The sequence below is a fragment of the Mus caroli genome, unplaced genomic scaffold (assembly GCF_978045245.1).
Source record: "Mus caroli unplaced genomic scaffold, Mus_caroli_1 scaffold_9, whole genome shotgun sequence".
Classification (NCBI taxonomy): domain Eukaryota; kingdom Metazoa; phylum Chordata; class Mammalia; order Rodentia; family Muridae; genus Mus; species Mus caroli.
Window position 1 is genome coordinate 16847501 of NW_028227264.1, and position 18851 is coordinate 16866351.

Sequence of the window (18851 nt, forward strand, 5' to 3'; positions counted from 1 at the left end):
TGTCATAGTCAAGCTGGCTCTCCCTCTGAGGGGTGGCAGGTAGGGAGGAGAAGACAGAGTGTGTGTCTGAAGCTAGCATTTCTTGCCTGAACTGAGGAGAGCAGAACGCCCCCACTAACTGATTAATGTTCTATTCACACAAGATGACTTTAGATTTCATTTGCAACAACCCTGTACATGTTCTTTGGCTGCCACATTATTGGGAAAATAGATGTAATTTGTCTTTTTGCCTACTCATTGAATTGCTAGAGACAGTGGCTTCACACAGGTTGTAGTATTACTGAAAGAGCTCATTTATGGTGACAGGACTGGTTTGCTTTTAGAAATGTGACATAATAAAAGCTTGGGTTCTTTTTTTTTATTAATCATTTTGTTTGTTTACATTTTAAATGATATTTCCCTTCCTGGTTACCCCTCAACAAACCCCCCATTCCATCCCCCTTGGCTTCCTCCCCTTTGCCTCTATAAGGGTGCTCCTCCACCCATTCACTTACTCCCACCCCACCCCTCTAGCATCCCCCTACACTGGAGTATCAAGTCTCCCTCCCCTCCTATTAATGTCAGATGCGGCCATCTGGTGAGGATGTGGAGAAAGAGGAACACTCCTCCATTGCTGATGGGATTGCAAGCTGGTACAACCACTCTGAAAATCAATCTGGAATAATTCTACCTGAGGACCCAGCAATACCACTCCTGGGCATATACCCAAAAGATGCTCCAACATGTAATAAGAACACATGCTCCACTATGTTCATAGCAGCCTTATTTGTAATAACCAGAAGCTGGAAACAACCCAGACGTCCTTCAAAAGAAGAATGGATACGGAAAATGTGGTACATTTACACAATGGAGTACTACTCAGCTATTAAAAACAATGACTTCATGAAATTCACAGGCAAATGAATGGAACTAGAAAATATTATCCTGAGTGAGGTAACCCAGACCCAAAAGAACACACATGGTAAGTACTCAAAGCTTTGGTTCTTGAGAGAATGTAGTTCTTATATACATTTTGTTCTGCATTTTAGATATTAAGGATTGAAGCCAGATAGGCGATACTCTGCACTGAGCTAGAGTCCCAGCCAGAATTCAGTTCTTAAAACATTTCAACTCTTTCCCTTCCTCCTAACGTCTTTGTTTCCCGAAGTCAGTAACTCAACAGAAACCCCAAGCTCATTCTTTGCTGCTCAATACCCTGAACTCAAGTATTTTCCCTTTCTCCTTGAACTAGAACTGGGAATAATTTAATTGCTTCAAAGGAAGATTCATCTGGGTTGAAGATATTGAATATCACCTGTGTTCAAACCCAGATGATCTCCTACCACTTAAAAAGCAGGGCTGGTGCAGTTTCAAATCCAGGGACAACATCAGTAACAAGTGAAGGGGGATGCTGGAAAGATTGGAAGACAAGGGTCACCAAGATCATGGGAAGGAAACATTGCATTTGCTGCGACTCTTCTTCAGACAGGCAACGTTCTATCTGAGGGCAGCTTCCCTTGGAGAAGGGGAGGGCCTGAATTCAGAAGTCTGACAAGCACAGGGAGCTGAAAAACATGGAGCTATCATCACGCATTTTCCATACAGTCTTGTATAGGTGTAAATATTCTAAGTAAAATGCATAGTTCATAAACTGTACAGTACAGCTGTTCTTAAATAACCGTCCTGTGTATCAGCACTGCACACTGCCCTTGCAGTTCTGTAGTTGGGTTTCCCCCAGCTTCCTACAGCTCATCTTAGCAGATCCACTGTGGCAAAGGGTAAGACAAGACACTTAAGACACCATTCAGCTGCCTTATGGAACCCTTTCTTTCTCATTTAAGAGAGAGGGAAAGAGACAGAGGAGACATGGGAAGAAAGTCACAACCTGATCTTGGGTCAGTTCTGTCTACATCCCTGACCCCACCACAATTAAGCATCTGAAACTTAAGGGTAGGCTCTGTCTTATTTGCTGCTCAAAACAATGCCTCCTCTATGGTACGGAATACATATTTGACAAAAATGAAAGAACAAATGGACGAATCCATGGATGAGTGGGTTAATTAATTAGCACTATTCAGCAGCAATTACCAATGGAGCACTGTTACGAATTTGAATGATTAGGCCTGTACAGTGAAAAAGAAGTCGGAGTGTATTTCCTCTTTTAACCTCAAGAACCTCTTCAGAACAGAGAAAAGCAAAACAAACAAAAAACTCTGCCTTTGTCCTCGCCAGCATGCGCTCTCTCTTGAGTTTTTAATCTTAACCATTCTGATCAGTGTAAGATGGAACCTCAGAGTTGTTTTGATTTGCATTTCCCTGATGACCAAGGACTTTGAACATTTCTTTGAGTGCTTCTCAGCCATTTGAGATTCCTCTGTTGAGAATTGTTTTTTGGTTTTTTGTTTGTTTGTTTGTTTGTTTTGTTTTGTTTTGTTTTTAGCACAGTACTCCATTTTTCAATTGGGTTATTTGGATTGTTGGTGTCTAACTTCTTGAGTTCTTTGTAAATTCTGGATATTAACCCTCTGGCAGATGTAGAGTTGTTGAAGATAATTTCTCAATCTGTCGGCTGCCAATTTATCCAGTTGACAGTGCTCTTAGCCTTACAGAAGCTTTGCAGTTTCATGAGGTCCCATTTGTCAGTTGTTGATCTTAGAGCCTGAGCCATTCTGTTCAGGAAACTGTCTCCTGTACCAATGTGTTCAAGGGTATTTCTCTTCTATGAGATTTAGTGTATCCAGTTTGATGTTGAGGTCCTTGATCTACTTGGACTTGAGTTTTGTGCAGGGTGATAAATATGGATCTATTTTTATTCTTCTACATGTAGACATCCAGTTAGACCAGCACCATTTGACACTACTAATGATACTCTGTTATGATTACAGACAAGAGCCTACCATGACTGTCCACTGAGAGACTCCACTCAGCAGCTGACTCAGACAGATGCAGACACCCACATCCAAACACTGGATGGAGCTTGGGGACTCTTACAGAAGAATAGGAGGAAGGGTTTCGGTCTAGAAGGGAATAAGAGCTCCACAGAAAGACCAACAGAGTCAACTAACCTGGACCCTTAGGGCTCTCAGAGTCTGAACCACCAACCAAAGAGCATACACAGGCTGTATCTAGGCCTCCTCGATCATATGTAGCAGATGTGCACTTTGACCTTCATGTGGGTCCTGAACTAATGGAGGGTCAGGAGGCTATCCCAAAAAGTTGTTGCCTGTTTTCGAGATATGTTCTACTATCTGGGCTGCCTTGTCTGGCCTCAGTGGGGAGGAAGTACCTAGCCTCACAGACACTTGAAGTGCCAAGGTGGGGGATACCCAGGGGGGCTCACACCAGTTCAGAGGAGAAGAAGAGGGAACATGGGGGAAAGATTGTGGGATGAGGTGACTAGGAGGGGGGCAGTGATCAGGATGAAAGGTGAATAAGGTAAACAAAGAAACAAACAAAAACCCTCTGACTTTGTTGTGCTTATATGAGTAATTTTTAGTGCCTCTAAAAACACAGGAGAAATTCCTTGGAAAAGCAATATAGTGAATCTTTGACAAAGAGCCGATGATCTGGTTTAGTCTGGTTTCATAGCAGCTATGAAACAGAGTTGATGCAGGTCAGGCTGAAGGGCTTCCACAGTCACAGTCTCCGAGCATCACTTGATTTGGCAACTTTGAAGACCTTCCTTGAGTCAATTGCTTGAAATTGGGGGCGAAAGTGGGAAAGAAGAGACATTTCTTGAGATGAGCTCCCAATAAATGTGAAGGGAGAAGGAAAACCCAACAGCATAGCAGGGAGCTCTATGGGGAGTCAGGAGGATTCAGGAGCCCAAGGCACACAAAACCAGAAAGACGACAACTCTTTGAACAGCTGCCAGGTGTGGCTGGGGCAGCTCCAACTGTCAAGCATGCTACTCTGCAGTCCTCCCAGTCCCCATACGCAGTCCTGCCTCTTAGAGCCAAATTCCAGCAAGATTCACCCACTCACTTTGCATAATCCTTGTCCTACCCTGCCCTGAGGCTTTGCTATCAAACTGTCAGATAAACACCTCTCTCTCTCTCTCTCTCTCTCTCTCTCTCTCTCTCTCTCTCTCTCTCTCTCTCTCTCTATCTCTCTCTCTCTCTCTCTCTCTCCCTCTCTCTCCCTCTCTCTCCCCCCTCTCTCTTTTTCTCCCCCCTCTCTCTTTTCCTCTCTCTCTCTCTCCATATTCTCTAATGGTAAAATAATGTAATAAGATAAATTTAAGGAAACATTTGCCATTGGTGGAACCCACGGAAGTTACGGACCATTTGTGGATTTCTATAGTTCCCCTTCTCCGAAGCCTCCTCAGTGAAAGGAACTCTGGTAGCCAGACAGTCACACTTGCAACCATGATGCCTAAGCATTGCCTTCTAGGTCTCCTCATCATATTCTTGAGCAGTGCAACAGGTAAGTGCTTAACTTCCTTTTCATTGGCCAGTTTTGAGTCTGATCAAGACAGGGTTAGAATGGCTTGGATGACATGCTGGACTTTGTAAGGTCACTAAATGGTCTAATCAGACATGGGGCCAGTTGCTCTCTGCAACCTGAGTGAATAGTTCCATGAATGAGTGTTTAGGACGAGGAGCCACTTTCATGGGAGAAAACAATTCATATTATCTATCTATCTATCTATCTATCTATCTATCTATCTATCTATCTATCTATCTTCTCCTCCCCCCTCTTCCCCCTAGTCCCCCTCGTCTTTCCTCCTCCCCTTCTGCCTTTCTCTTGATATCATCAAATGATTATAAGGACAAGACACAAGGCCCTAAGGCACATAGTCAGAGCCTAGGATTCACCTGCCATTTGCTATCCAGAAAACGAAGCATTTTATGTAACATTCTATATGAGAATTTTCTCATCTGTAGACTGAAGATTGTAGGTCATTGTGGGACTGAGTTAGTGTAGATGCTGAGTGCTTTAGAGCAGCCTCCCACACAGGAGGCTGCTCTAAAGCACTCATACCACACATACCATAAACAAATGATGGTTACAGAGAATTATTCAAGGACATTTTATCAAAGTTCACATCTCAGAAAGGCTCCTGGAGTCCCAAGTCAATATATGGGGACCTCTCACTTAAGTGGTTTAAGTAAATGCCCACAACTTTGGAGTTGTTCTACAACTCGACATGAATGCAACCCCAGCCTCTATCTGGCAGGAATATGTGAACTAGAGTAAGCTCTACTTCTTGTCCTTGGTACCAAGAACTTCTTTAGCAGGAATTAAAGGGCTAGCAAAATGAACCTGCTTTTGTACACAAAAATTTACCTTACCACTCCTGTAAACTTGGGCATGACCTGTATTCACACCTGAAAATCCAGTGATAAAAAATATCTCTCTTATGTAGGTGTCTGGGGATAAATCAAAAGGAATGAGCATAATAGCTTCTGATGCATATTTCTATCTGATAAATAAATAAATTCAATAAATATCAAGAGAGAAGAAGATGAAGGAGGCAAAAGCTAACTGTTATTGGATGATGATGATGATGATGATGAAGCCTTTCCGCATGGACTCCTCTCACCCAGGATTTCACATTCAGCTTTCAGTAGTAAGAAGCAGGATGTTGAGTAGGCTTAGGCATAAAATCAGCATTAACACTTTCTCCTGGGAAGGTTCTTTCACCTATCCAAGGCTTGGTCTCTAGACGATAAGAGGAAGATGGTGGCAGAATCTTTATCATGGAGGAGCTGGGCAAATTCAATGAGCAGATGATGGGGGAAGTCCCTCAGTGCTTGGTGCACTGTGGGCCATTGCTGGGGACAGTGGTAACAGTGGAGATGTCAAAAAAAAAATCGAAAGAGAGCCCAAGCACGGCAGGTGCCAACCATCTTCAGGTTAGCAGTTCAACTCTGGGTGGATCTTCAAGAAATTGTGCCTGTCATCTTCTGAAAATACTTATGTACTAAGATGGATTGATGAGGTGTGGTTTGGATACATGGAAATAGACTCTTTTCAAGTCCATACCTCAAGTCCATACCACCATCCATGCCTTGTAGGAGGCCTTCAAAATACATTAAAAAAAAAATGTCACCACCATTAAGTCAGTAAGTAGAAATACCCAAGGAAACTATTCTTTTCTCTCCTGTCAGAAACTTTGGACTCTGAAATAAAATGTTATAGGTCTCTTTTCTCCATAAGATGAAGTGCGGGTAAAGCAAAGCCACCCATACCATATGATTTGAAGAAGAAAACACAAATAATCCTGCCAAAAAAGGTCTTTCCTTCTCCTGTCTATGATTTCACACCCCTACCAGAGCCCATATCGGGTCTTGGGTAATTCCCCACTGCGGTAGGTTAGTGCTTCTGAATAACTCCACTTGGGTACTCTTAGCAAGGAGACAGGTCTTTCATCATAGTCATTATACCCAACTCTTATATGGGAATAAACTAAAGACTATATTCTTTCCATGAGTTTTAGTTCCTCTACCCATTGGGGTGTGCTGAAGGCGGGCATCATTACCAATTTTTCCTGGTGTGAAGCACACATCATTTTATGATTTTACCTTAGACTATGGTATAGCTCAGTGTCAGAGAACTTGCCCTGAGCTGATTCACTAGAACTAAGGAGAGAGGGGAGGGGACTTTGACCATGCATCAAAATAATCATATTGAAGAGTCAACAGTATTGACTTCTAACCCTATCACCACTGCCTTCACTTAGAGTGACTTCCCCAGAGATTCCTGATGCAGAGATTTCATGGAAACCATGCCCAAATCCCCCAACAGCGATGCTCACAGTAATGTCCAATGATGCTCTTGCCACCTTAGAAATACAACCAGCTCATGTATCTCTGACGCCTCAGAAGGTCCGATTTCAGTCCAGAAATTTCCACAACGTTTTGCACTGGCAAGCAGGGAGCTCTCTCCCCAGCAACGGCAGCATCTACTTTGTGCAGTACAAGATGTAAGTAGACTCTGTTGGCAGAGAAGGCCATGGGGTAATATGTTCTGGGTTGCAATGGAGTGTGAGGAGCTCAACACCTTTGGATTTTGCTTTGTTTGTTTGTTTGTTTGTTTGTTTGAGAAGTTTGGGGGGGGGTGATAGAGGCAGAGGTGGGAACAGAAGGTTGTCCTGTGACATGGCACAAGGGTATGATGTTGTATGCAGTCTAGGGAGCTCAAAAAGGGGACCTTCAGCTTCCTGCATTTCCACTGCACAAGGGCTCCTCAGTGTGTCAAATGAGTGCTGGCAGCCACTTGCTTAGCCCAGTGCAAACACTCAGCTAAGCCTAGGCCACTGGTGGTTAAACTTGAGGCAAACAGCGACATATGTAAAATATATTTTTAATTGGTAAGTTATAGTTTGGATTGGTTCACTATATAGAAAATTCTTTATAATTAGTAATGACTTCTATAAGCGCGTGCACACATTAGAGCATGCTGTTGCATGTTCCTCTCACGAGATCTGCAAACTCCTTTTATTGGATCAATGCCAAAACTCGGGTGAAATGAACTCATTCCTTTGTCAAGGCCAGGAAATGGTCAGTCTTGATTGGAAAGTGGCAGGTTTTCTATTTATACATCCCATAATGTTTTTTGAGATTCTTCTTCCACTAAATAGTTTGAGAACTCGGCTAACTAAAAAGCAAGAGCGATTGATTACAGCTTTGAGCCAGAATAACACTCTTACTCCATCAATCCATCCATGTCCCTTCAGCCAGGTGGTGGGGGAAGGGAAACCCTTGCTCAGATTTCCCTGTGAGTTCATTTAGAAAAGACTGTCCCAGAAGTTTGCTCTTCTTTAATTCCCTCTGTAAAACGTATTATTCTTTTCAGTGGCTATTTCTCTGTTTCCAAGCTCGGTTGGTATCTAGCTGGAGAAGTTTGTGGTGTGTAGAAATGGAACCTGGTACTCTACTCATTTGTTAGCTGCAGGCAATATAAATGGGTCCAAAATGAGCCTGACCGCGGCCAGAGCAATAAGTGGAATTGAAACTGTTCTACAACAAAGCTGAGATTAAGCTTGAAGACTCTGTAGAACTTTAATCTGTAATTCTTTAAGAGAGTTCCCAAATCTGTCTAAAATTCAGACCTCAGAATAGCTGTAATAATTCCTGTGTCTATAGTATTTTCAACAGATACATGTCTAACTTTTTGAGGACTTTCACTTGTTTGGGCCCAGTTTGTATGGCTCATAGTTAATTACCATCCACATCATTTTGAATACAGCAAATACAAAATCTTAGAGGAAAGGAAAGTCCACCAGAAAAGATGTGTTTTCCCAGCAGAGACAATGAGACACTGGTGAAGGATGGAACGATTCAGACTTATCAACTTGTGCTGCATTTGTGATGTGGCTTCTGTTTTAATCCTAACACCATGAAGGTGCTGCTACTATATAGACTATAGCGTACAGGAACCAGCAATATGGCTCATTCTATGGCTACAAAGTAAGTCCTTCAACCAGGGAATCTTCCTCCCCAGTCTTCTTCTTGCCACACGCCCCATGATTTGTGAGGGGTAGGAAGGTAAGGTGTGTCTTCCCGTTGACTGTCATATCATCCCAAGGGCTCAGGTTGGCCTTTTGCTTCCAGCCAGTTTTTTCAGTGTTTCCTCTCCCAGTCCTTAAAACCAGAGCTCCCTAAGGAGCTCTCAGTACTACTTCTACTCCGTCCCCAAGAAAGAGCTGAGCCACACATATTCATTCGGTAAGCATCACCTGAGATGGCATGTGATAGTAACTTCTCAGAATCAGCCTTATAACTAACTCAAAGCAAGTTGATAAAAAGTACAGGGGGTGGGGTGGGGGAATCACAGAGTTGAGTCCTCAGAAGTGTTAAGAATATAAAAGGTGAATACCTGAAATGGAAGCTAGGCCAGACACCAGAAGAAACACACTATTGCATATTAAGGAAATAAACCTTTATGTTAGCCAGAAGTTTTCAAAGTAAATCTCACCCTCCAGCAAGCTAACAGCTTGGTTAACGTGAAGGAACTTTATATATTCTTGTAGATAGCATAAAATTTCAATCTATAGAAAATTAGCTCACTGGAAATACTGGAGTCCTCAGATGGGAGAGAAGAAACTCACATTTGTGTGTTTTCCCATCCTCAGGTATGGACAGAGCCAATGGAAAGATAAAGTTGACTGCTGGGGGACCACGGCGCTCTTCTGTGACCTGACCAATGAAACCTTAGACCCATACGAGCCATATTACGGGAGGGTGATGACGGCCTGCGCTGGACGCCACTCTGCCTGGACCAGGACACCCGGCTTCACTCCATGGTGGGAAAGTGAGTTCCAGCGAGTTCCTTGCCTTTTTCTCTTCTGCCTTTGAACAAACTCTGGATGGTCGGCCAGGTCAGGTGCTGTGCCGAGACACTTGCTCTCATCTTACTTGACGCTATCCTCAGGACTACATCAGGAACTCACTTTTATTATTTGACAACCTTGGAAATCTAGGACAGAGGTTCAGCCAATGCTCCAGGGCCCAGCTTACATGAAACCTTTTCAAACCGTTAACTCCAATAAACTCAGAAACAACAATTATTTCTACGATTACCCCAAAAGCTTTCTCACTTCCCATAACTTCTGCCTCTTATTTATACTCACTATACAGTAGTCTTTTCCTAAAGTTTGAAAAGAAAATTCTTAGTTCTAAGTACGAATACTGTATGTCCAGCGGACACTTATCAAACCTTGCCATGGTCTCATCTATTGATCTCATCTAAGAGATGCAATGTTCAGTTAGATTTAAACTTGGTGACTTATATCCAAAATGCTTGGTGCAGTGGAACTCAGAAGAAAGGTTAGTTAGTTAGTTAGTTAGTTTTGAACTTTTTAAGTTAGGAAATGAGCAGACGAATTAAAAAACCCATCTGTGTTCTCTAGCTTCACCCCACCTCCCCCCCTGGGAACAACTTGAAACTTGAGTCTAGGACACTCCATAGACAATTCTATAACTGATGGAAAGGATCCTGCATGGCTAAGCTGATTAGTTCCAATCAGGGTATTTGTGAGTCATTTGTTATATTTTAGCCTAGGAATGGGATTAAGTTCAAATATTCAACAAAGTGTGATCCACTAGACCCATCAGGCAAGAACGGCCAAAAAACACTGTCTCAGAGGAGTGGTGGAGACTTTGACGGTCCTACTTAAATGGAATGCTGTTAACACGAGTTTAGGCTGTTTCTATATTACCCTTCCTGGAAAAGAAAATGCCTTGGGGAGTGTTCTTTCCATACTGTATGAGAGAAGAGCCTCACAGGGATGAAAAGAGTGTCTAAACAGCCACGTTGGGCTACTATTCGGAGCACTTGGAAGGAGCCCCACCCACTCCTCTGATTTCTACCATCCAACTTGGCCCTTTTCTCCAGCTCCCGAGGTTGCGCAAACATCCTGTTTTGAAAAACATGTTTCTATGATCTGAGGACAGTATGTTCCTAGGGCCTGCTGTGAAAGCTAATGAGCCACCTGTATGCACTGGCACTCCTAAGACCTGCTCTGAGATGCACCACATCATAGTTCACTAAGCTCTGACTTCTGATTTCTATCTAGAAAGCAAAGGTACTGATAAGGAAAATCGCTATGTAAAAGTGTCATCCTGTGCGTGGTAGGATTTCAATGTACCAGATATTTGGGGGGGGGGGTTAAAATGTATACATGGACTTCGTGCATAGGCTATGCCATATAAAAAATCAATTTGCCTCTTATCTTAAACAGATGGCATGACCACTCTATGGCATGGTTAAGGGGAGCCTTTTATTGCAAATATGAGAAAGAGAATGTCCAGAGGCACCTGAAAGAGTTCAGACCAGGTAGGGAGAAAGTAGAAGACTGAACATGGCCAGCAAACTGGAAGAAGCAGGAGGGAGACGGGGGATATAAAAACTAGCAGGGATAAAAGAAGAACGAATAGATGAGGAGCTTGGGGAAAGAAAGCGCGCCAGCTGGAGAAGTTTAGGGTAAGAGAGTCAAGAAGGGCTAGGATGCCAGCATGAACCTCAAAGTGTATAACAGGTACTTGATCGTGAAGAGCCTGAGGCCAGCCTGAACCTTGGAGTGCTAATGGCATCACAGATAAGCCATCTGTCCATTCTGCCTTTTGGAATTTGGAGAAATAGAGTTTCCTTTGGGCCTAATACTTCCTTTGGTCACATGGAAAATATTTCCAAGGCACTTACTACAGTTTTGTCTGGTCCAGGATACTTTCCAATATGGAAAGCAGAGCAAGCAGACAGGCCTCTTTCTTCCCAGAGCTTTCTGTTTAATAGGGAAGACACACATTAGCGATGACCACAAACCCACAAAGTGATACCTATGATAGATTCTACAAAACCAAAGTGAGCTCTGAGGTTATAACCACGGAGGGACCTGGCCAGTGGTGTCAGGGAAAGAGAGTCTGGGAAAGCACACTTAAGCAGATCTCTTGTGATAAAAATTGTGTATAAGCAGACAGAAGGAAGGGAAGAACATTCCAGGCAAAGGGAACAGCATTTGCAAAGACCCTTTTGCAAGAGGAATTAGAACGTGTGTTCTGGACTGAAATGCAGCTGATAGAGAGAAGCAGAGCATGCAGTGGGGCAGACCGAAAGGCAGCCAGTTGTGACTGTGTGTTCTTCCTCCTCAGGAGTTATGACTCCTTCCAGGAAAAGAAATGTGTTTTTTAAAGTGGAGGCTGGGGGTGGCGGTGGTGGTGGTGGTGTGTGTGTATGTGTGTGTGTGTGCTTCTGGGAATTAAACTCAATACTGCGTATATATAACAGGCAAGTACTAAAGCACCAAGCAGTGTCCTAGCCTTATAAATTGAAATTTTGACCATATCATCAGACTTCACAGGAGATTATATTAGCAGATTTGTGACAAGGGGCAGGAAAGAGAAGTTGGACTACTGTAACAGGCTACAGAAAACAGGCTGTGGTTTCAATTAGGACCAACAAAAGCACTGTAGAAAAGGTACCCCTGGGTGGACATGGGGACAGGTTGGGTTTACTAGAAAGGGGAAAAGAACATGGCAAAGATGGTTTCTACATTTGTCTCTGGCACAGCTACATAGACCAGAGATAAGTTTTGATGGTATTTCATGGGAAAAGAGAAGTTTTGAGGCATGCTGGGTAATCAAGAATATGAGCTCAATTTCTACTATGTTGAACTGAAGATGTGTGGAACTACCTACACAAAACAGCTGCACAGGTCCAGTACTCAGAGCTAAGGATGCCTTCGGTTAAAGACATGAATCTATGCATCGTTTGCATATGCTACCATGGACACTGATAAATTTGGATAGAAAACGTGTATTGAGTGAAAGGTACTATTTTATGAGACTAGACATTAAGGCTATTTCACCAAAAGATACCCGAGCAGCAAGAAATTTAGAAGATTTGTAACAAATAGACAAAGAGACAGGAAGGGACTGACAACCTGTTAAATTCACTAACACCACAGGGAGACAATGTTTCCAGGACAGGATCTAGCCTATGTAGAACATAACAGTCTCTGCACAGCAAAAACATGAAAGGGGAGAAGATGGGGAGTGGCTGGCTTAGTTACGCCATAGGTAATTCTGAGTATATACCCTCTGACAAAAGGTCAAAAACATGGGTGTCTAAAATTAGGAATAGCACTAAACAATAAAAATCCAAGATGATGAATTGAGACTTTTAAAAATCGGGCTCTGGATGCTCATGATTGTAACGCTCCTTCTGTGATCACTGCTGGGCCACAAGGAGCAAATGCTCTGTAAATATTATATTCTAGTGAGGAAGGTGCACAATGGGATTCTGTAAACAAGGAGTCACACAAAAGAAAGGGTGTGTGGAGATGTCAAATGTGATGATAACGTTACATTGTTTGTCTAGAAAAACTTAAACACATATTTAAATGGCATACAAAACTAAATAGGACTGTTCTCCATGGGGGTGAGAGAGCTCTCTGGTCAGCAGAACTTAGAGCATGAAGCGCACAACAGAGATTAAATCCCAAAGCTCTTGGAGGGGTGAAGTATAAATACAGGGAAATTCCTTTTTCAAGCAATCAGATAAAAATTCAAGATATTTGAAAACCCAATTTACTTTGGTTCTAAATTATGTAGCCAGAGGAGGGGGGGCTGTATTAAAATTTTGCCTCTTCCAAACAGAAGTTTGAAGAGAAAACATGATAAATATGGTGGACTTACAAAATATAAAATCTCTGGAGTAAAAATTGTGAATTCAAACACAGATCAGATACAGCTAAGGATTAATCTCATAGAGTAAAAACAAAAAAACAGGTCTGAAAAATTCAATATTTTATCATAAAGAAAAAATTTAAAATAAGAGAAAGTAAGATACATTACAAACAATAAAAAAGTTTACCAGATACTGAATCAAAATTTCAGGAGGAAAAAAACCCTACAGAGATCTGTATCTATGTGTATAGGGTGTGTGTGTGTGTGTGTGTGTGTGTGTGTGTGTGTGTGTGTGTCTATCTACAATAAATTTCAAGAATTGTAAAAGATGTGAATCTGTAAAATGAAAATTACAATGAATATTAAGCAAGAAAATTCTCCACTGCAAAATTTAGTGAATCTGGAATCAATTAAAACAAGAATGTTACTCTATTAATAATAAACTGGCTATTGACAACAATATGCATGAACCAAACACTCTCTTTTAGTTCGACAATGTCCATAATATACAACATAATCCTTTTGAATTAACTTAACAGCTACAAGTCATTGGATGGTTTTAAAGCTGTTTTGAAATCTTACTTCTTTAAGGAACTAAATAAAATCTTCCTTGTTCTAAGTCCTCCCTTCAAATAACTTTTATACTTAATTTTATAACAAAATCATCATGTTGACAAAATGATTGGTAGAGACTTACTCAGTATTGAAGTATACAGAGTCATATCAGTCTTTTAAAAATAGAAGAAAAACTGTCTTCATAATGATTTTTGCCACGTTTCTGAACACTACAGTGATTTATCGAGAAGCACAGTGTCTATTTATAGTATTTAGTTGTTTGAATGTTTTGTCAAAATCCCTATTCTTTCTCCAGCAAAACTAGATCCTCCAGTGGTGACTATAATCCGAGTTAACGCATCTTTGCGGGTGCTTCTCCGTCCTCCAGAGTTGCCAAATAGAAACCAAAGTGGAAAAAATGTGTCCATGGAAAGTTACTACGGCTTACTATACCGAGTTTTCACAATCAACAATTCACTAGAGAAGGTGAGGTCAGATGAACGGACTCCTGGTTCCTTTGTTTACTTAACTAACAGTTTAATTGTATCACATGACTGGCCTGCCTGTTTGCTGTCCAGGCAGATCTTTGCTGTCTCCAGATCTTTCCTGGTTTTTGTTCTTCCATCTTCACTGATAAGCCAGTGCCTGTATCACTATCAGAATCTATGTGTGCGTGCATCCCTGTGTGCAGTGTGTGTGTATAGTACATACATACCCTTTATCCCTGTGTGCAGTGTGTGTGTATAGTACATACATACCCTTTATCCCTGTGTGCAGTGTGTGTGTATAGTACATACATACCCTTTATCCCTGTGTGCAGTGTGTGTGTATAGTACATACATACCCTTTCTCCCTGTGTGCAGTGTGTGTGTATAGTACATACATACCCTTTATCCTTTACCCTTTCTGGTACTCACTCTGCTCCCCTTAGACTTCACCACGTGAAGCTAGTGTTAATATTTCATTCCATCTGTCTGCCGTTAATGCTTATTTATATTAGCTTTACTCTCTCTATTTATTTCAGTAGCTTTTTAATCACATTGTTTGGAAGACTTGCTCTGGTAGCTTATACTGGAAAATCCATTGCCCACACCTTTATCTAGGTGAACAGAATGTCCCTTTTATGTTTCCATCTAAGTCAGGGTTCGTTAGTCGGAAGGATGAAAACAAACATTCAAACACAAAGAAGAGGGCTAGTTCAACAAGAAACAAGAAGCCATCTATGACACCTAGAAACAGGACGCAGGTGCTGCCAGACTTGGGGTTCTGCAGACTTCCTCTGTCTTCGTTGTGTCTCGGGGGCCACGTTCACACCTCCACAGTAACTAACCTTTCAAGTCCATGACATTTCCTTACTCAGAGCTCAAATACTAAAAAATGAGATTCTGGCCACTGTTCCATCCATCCTTAGCCTTCCAGGAGACATCCTGTGGCATGACCACTCAACACGTGGCTTCATCCAGTTACAACCCTGGGCTTTGGTGAAGGAGGGTTTCCTTAAAGATTTACCATTACCACACAGAGCTCACTGATTTTAATTACCCACTGGAAACCGCTTATCATTTGATTTCTCCTTCTGTGTAGGGGCAAAAAGCCTATGAAGGAACTCAGAGAGCTGTTGAAATTGAAGGTCTGATACCTCATTCCAGCTACTGCGTAGTGGCTGAAATGTACCAGCCCATGATTGACAGAAGAAGCCCAAGAAGCAAGGAGAGATGTGTGCAGATTCCATGAACTGGTCCTCGGCGCTAAAACCAGGAGCATATTGAGAACAGGATGTCTTCTGCCTGGAACGGCTTACTAAACTTCTGTTTTGATTTTCTTAGAGCAATGTCTACCCACACTTTTCGAGGATTTCTTTATCAGTACTTTCTTTTCTGTTTATTTCAGTTATAAAGTAAATTTGAACAGATTCAAAAATAGAATTTAAAGAGAAGGTAAAGAATAAAAATCTTATGGTAAGGCACATCTTTAATCCCAGCATTGAAAGGCAGAATCAGTCAAATCTCTGACTTTTGGGCCAACCTGGTCTGCATAAAGAGTTCCAGGCTAGCCAGGGGCACACAATGAGACCATGCATCAATATGATAAGATGTTAAGATAGAAATATTCTATAAAAACATGGAAGTTTATCTGAATATATCAACCCTAACAATAATCTTTTTTCTGGTTTAACCCCCAAATAAGAATCAAATAATAGTAGGCATTTAATAAATGTTGCAATAAGTTTTAAAGTACTATATACAGAAAATCCTGCAACAATAATTTTTTACACTCTATTAAGCTTTTTGCTTTGCCAGAGATACACTGATTTAATATTTTGTGTGAATGAGTATATTTCTGTACATTTCTATTTTATATTAATGTCTTTTTATTTCTTATAAGGTATTTCTACTTAGTGAACTATCACTCTAAAAATAAACTTGTGGCTCTGAATTGATCTCTAGAATAAGATTTTCAATAATAGCATGTAAATATCGAAGAAAATCTTCATAATGCAATTTCCCATCACTTAACACATAATCTTAGCAAGAATATCCTTTCTGGTTTTGCTTTTAATAGTGCCTTAGAATTTAACCTATGTTGTCTAAATGCAGCATATATTTTTCAGCAGCAAGGACAGAAGAAACATATAAGCCACAGTGATAACTCAGCCATTCAGGCAAAGTGGCCTCTCTGTCCACAGAATGAGAGTTGGGCTGGGGTCACTGGAGTCCATACAGGAACCTTGACTTGAAGCCAAAGGCACACAGTGGATGCTCAAATTATTTCTGAGATTATAAGGAAACTCACAGCCCTGTGAACTACACTGCGTCTCCTGAGCAACGATCAGGTGGCCTAAGGCTCAGAAAGTGACCAGCTTTTCTAAGTCTTTCTCTAGCTCTTGAACTTAGACTATCAGCTACTGAAAAGACGTGTAGGAGAGAACGTTTGTGATCTTCCTGAAAGATGCTCCAAAATATAACTCGGAAAAGTATAGTCGGTACGTGTGTCTTCTTACATTTTTTAATGGTAAATGGTCACAGACCATTAACAACATAAGAGACATGTGAAAAGCAAGAGCATTGTCCTGGCTGTCCTGTGTGTTCAGAAAACACTGGCCTTCATTCTTATTTTTGAATTATTCAATTTTTATTTCTTTTGTGGCTTAGTGTCTGCTGGGAATTCTTTGGATTTTTTGTTCGTTGTTTGTTTGTTTTCTATTTTGTACTTTGGGAAGGGTGAGACTTGAGAAGGATAACTCCTCTTTGGGAACCAGGACCATGTGTGGTCCCAGCATTCAGGTTGTAAGACTCAGTAGTCTAATTCCTCATAATACAAAAGGCAATTGTTGCTTTCTGAGTGTTGTCAGGAATCAGAGTTTTGCTTTGACTTTGTTTGCTTGGGGTTTGCCTCACACAAGTATAAGATGCTTTGAAATATATTACGATTTTCACATTCTGGATCATGTTAAGGATATATTGTCTAAGTACTTCAATAAATCTTACTTTGTACTTTACACACTGAAGTAGCTGTTATTTGATGTGAGTCTGTCTGATGGACTCTTACTTAGTCATGTTGGGTTCATGGGGGTTACAGCGAGAATGGAAACCTACAAGCAAGCCTCCAGGTGCCCATGGAGCATGTCCTGCCAGAGTTATAGTGTGCGACTGAAGTAGATGTGTTCTCTGTTCTGCATCAGAAACCAGATTGTACCCAAGGCTGATAATCCTGGAACTGACTCTATTTAATTAATTCAGATATTGGTCCTTTCTTTATGCCCATCCCTCATCTTAGCAGGAAGCCCAGGACTCCTGAATGACACCCTCAGAGTCCAGTTTACTTTCACTGTTCTTGATAGTCGTTCTCTCAGAGGGATCTTCAACAACATAATCTAGCTGGACTGAGAACCAGCCCAATTGCAGCACATTGGGTTCTAAGTCAATGACAAATTGTCTTTTCTTTCTACTTTAGTTAGACTTAACTTATGACACTTTCAGTCAGAAGATCTCTGAATGAGACAACACAAATGTGTGTGGTATAGATTATGGACTACATTAGCCAAAGTAGTCTTTGTTTATTGTTCTTTAAACTTTTATGTTTTCAGGAGAACATGCTGGAAAGGGTCTCATGCCATAGCCAAAACATTGGAAGGTCCTGCAGGAGTTTGTGTTTATTCTGATCAGGGCTCTACAGGGATGGTTCCAATAAAGTATTTGTGTTTTCAGAAAATTCTCATTTTTGGCTATATCAGTTGGTCTAATTTTCAGTTTTCTTGGCTCTAAATCACTAAGGAGATTTCATATCTACTCATTAGAACAGTTGAGGCCCAGTGTGATACTCTCCTGAGGTCAAAAGGCTACATAAATACTCTACCAAAGATCAATAGCTCTAAAAATATAATCTTCAAGAGCAAAATATCTTTAATTTTAAATCAAGAGGTCTTGACTAGATAGGTTTAGCCTCAAATGTATGATCCTCTTTCTTGGCCTCACAAGGACTGATATGGCAGGCACCAGCAAACAAGCCTGGCTCAGAGCATTTTTTCCAAATTTAGACTGGAAATGGCCAGGGCAGTGTTAGTAAACAAACTTTTATGAATCACTTCTATAATAGCCTCAGGGCATAAGTTTTCTTTCTTGTATGAAATCTGGCCAATATAAACATCAATATTTTGCATGAAATTAATCTATTATTTTCCTCTCTTGCTCCCAAAAATTAAGGCCCAAATGGAGGTTATCGATATTTTGCAACAATAGTAAGAAGGGAATTGAGGAGGCAAGATGGTAACCATTAACCCCACGACCTCCACAAGTCCGCACCTGACTCCATTTAGTAGTATTTTTTATTTTCCTCCTCCTCCACTCCCTCCTCTTCCTCCTCCTCTTGTTTTACAGAGTTATCTAGACTGGCTTTGAACTCTGTTTTTTTCTTAAGTTACACTTTTCTCCTTTCTATATCTTTTGTTTTGTTTTGTTTTGTTTTGTTTTGTTTTGTTTTAAGAAACAGTCTCACTTTGTCGTTCTGACTGTCCTAGAACTCACTATGTAGGCCAGGTTGGGATCTGCTGCCCCTGCTTCCCAAGTGCTGGGGTTAAAGATGTTTGCCATGGTGGTGCCTAGCCTTTAATACACTCTTTATCCTGCATTGGCCTTGAACTTGTGCCTCCTGTCTCAACTTTCAAATAGCTGGGATCTCAGGCCTGTG

General features: G+C 41.2%; 1 protein-coding gene across 3 annotated transcripts in view; it reads left to right on the top strand.

Annotated features, from left to right (window-relative positions):
* Window positions 1–15836, top strand: part of Il22ra2 (interleukin 22 receptor subunit alpha 2) — a 16173-nt gene extending 337 nt beyond the window's left edge. Inside the window, exons 1-5 of one of the 3 annotated variants that reach the window (XM_085842669.1) lie at window positions 1–961; window positions 6772–6907; window positions 9059–9237; window positions 13981–14150; window positions 15249–15836. The exon at window positions 1–961 is cut by the window's left edge and continues 337 nt beyond it. In XM_085842669.1, the coding sequence (XP_085698795.1) occupies window positions 904–961; window positions 6772–6907; window positions 9059–9237; window positions 13981–14150; window positions 15249–15398 (693 nt within the window). In that variant the 5' untranslated portion in view covers window positions 1–903 and the 3' untranslated portion in view covers window positions 15399–15836. Of the gene's footprint in view, window positions 962–4251; window positions 4405–6729; window positions 6908–9058; window positions 9238–13980; window positions 14151–15248 lie in introns of those variants that run through there. The other 2 variants (XM_085842670.1, XM_085842671.1) reach the window with 2 other exon arrangements.
* Window positions 15837–18851: the final 3015 nt, after the last annotated feature.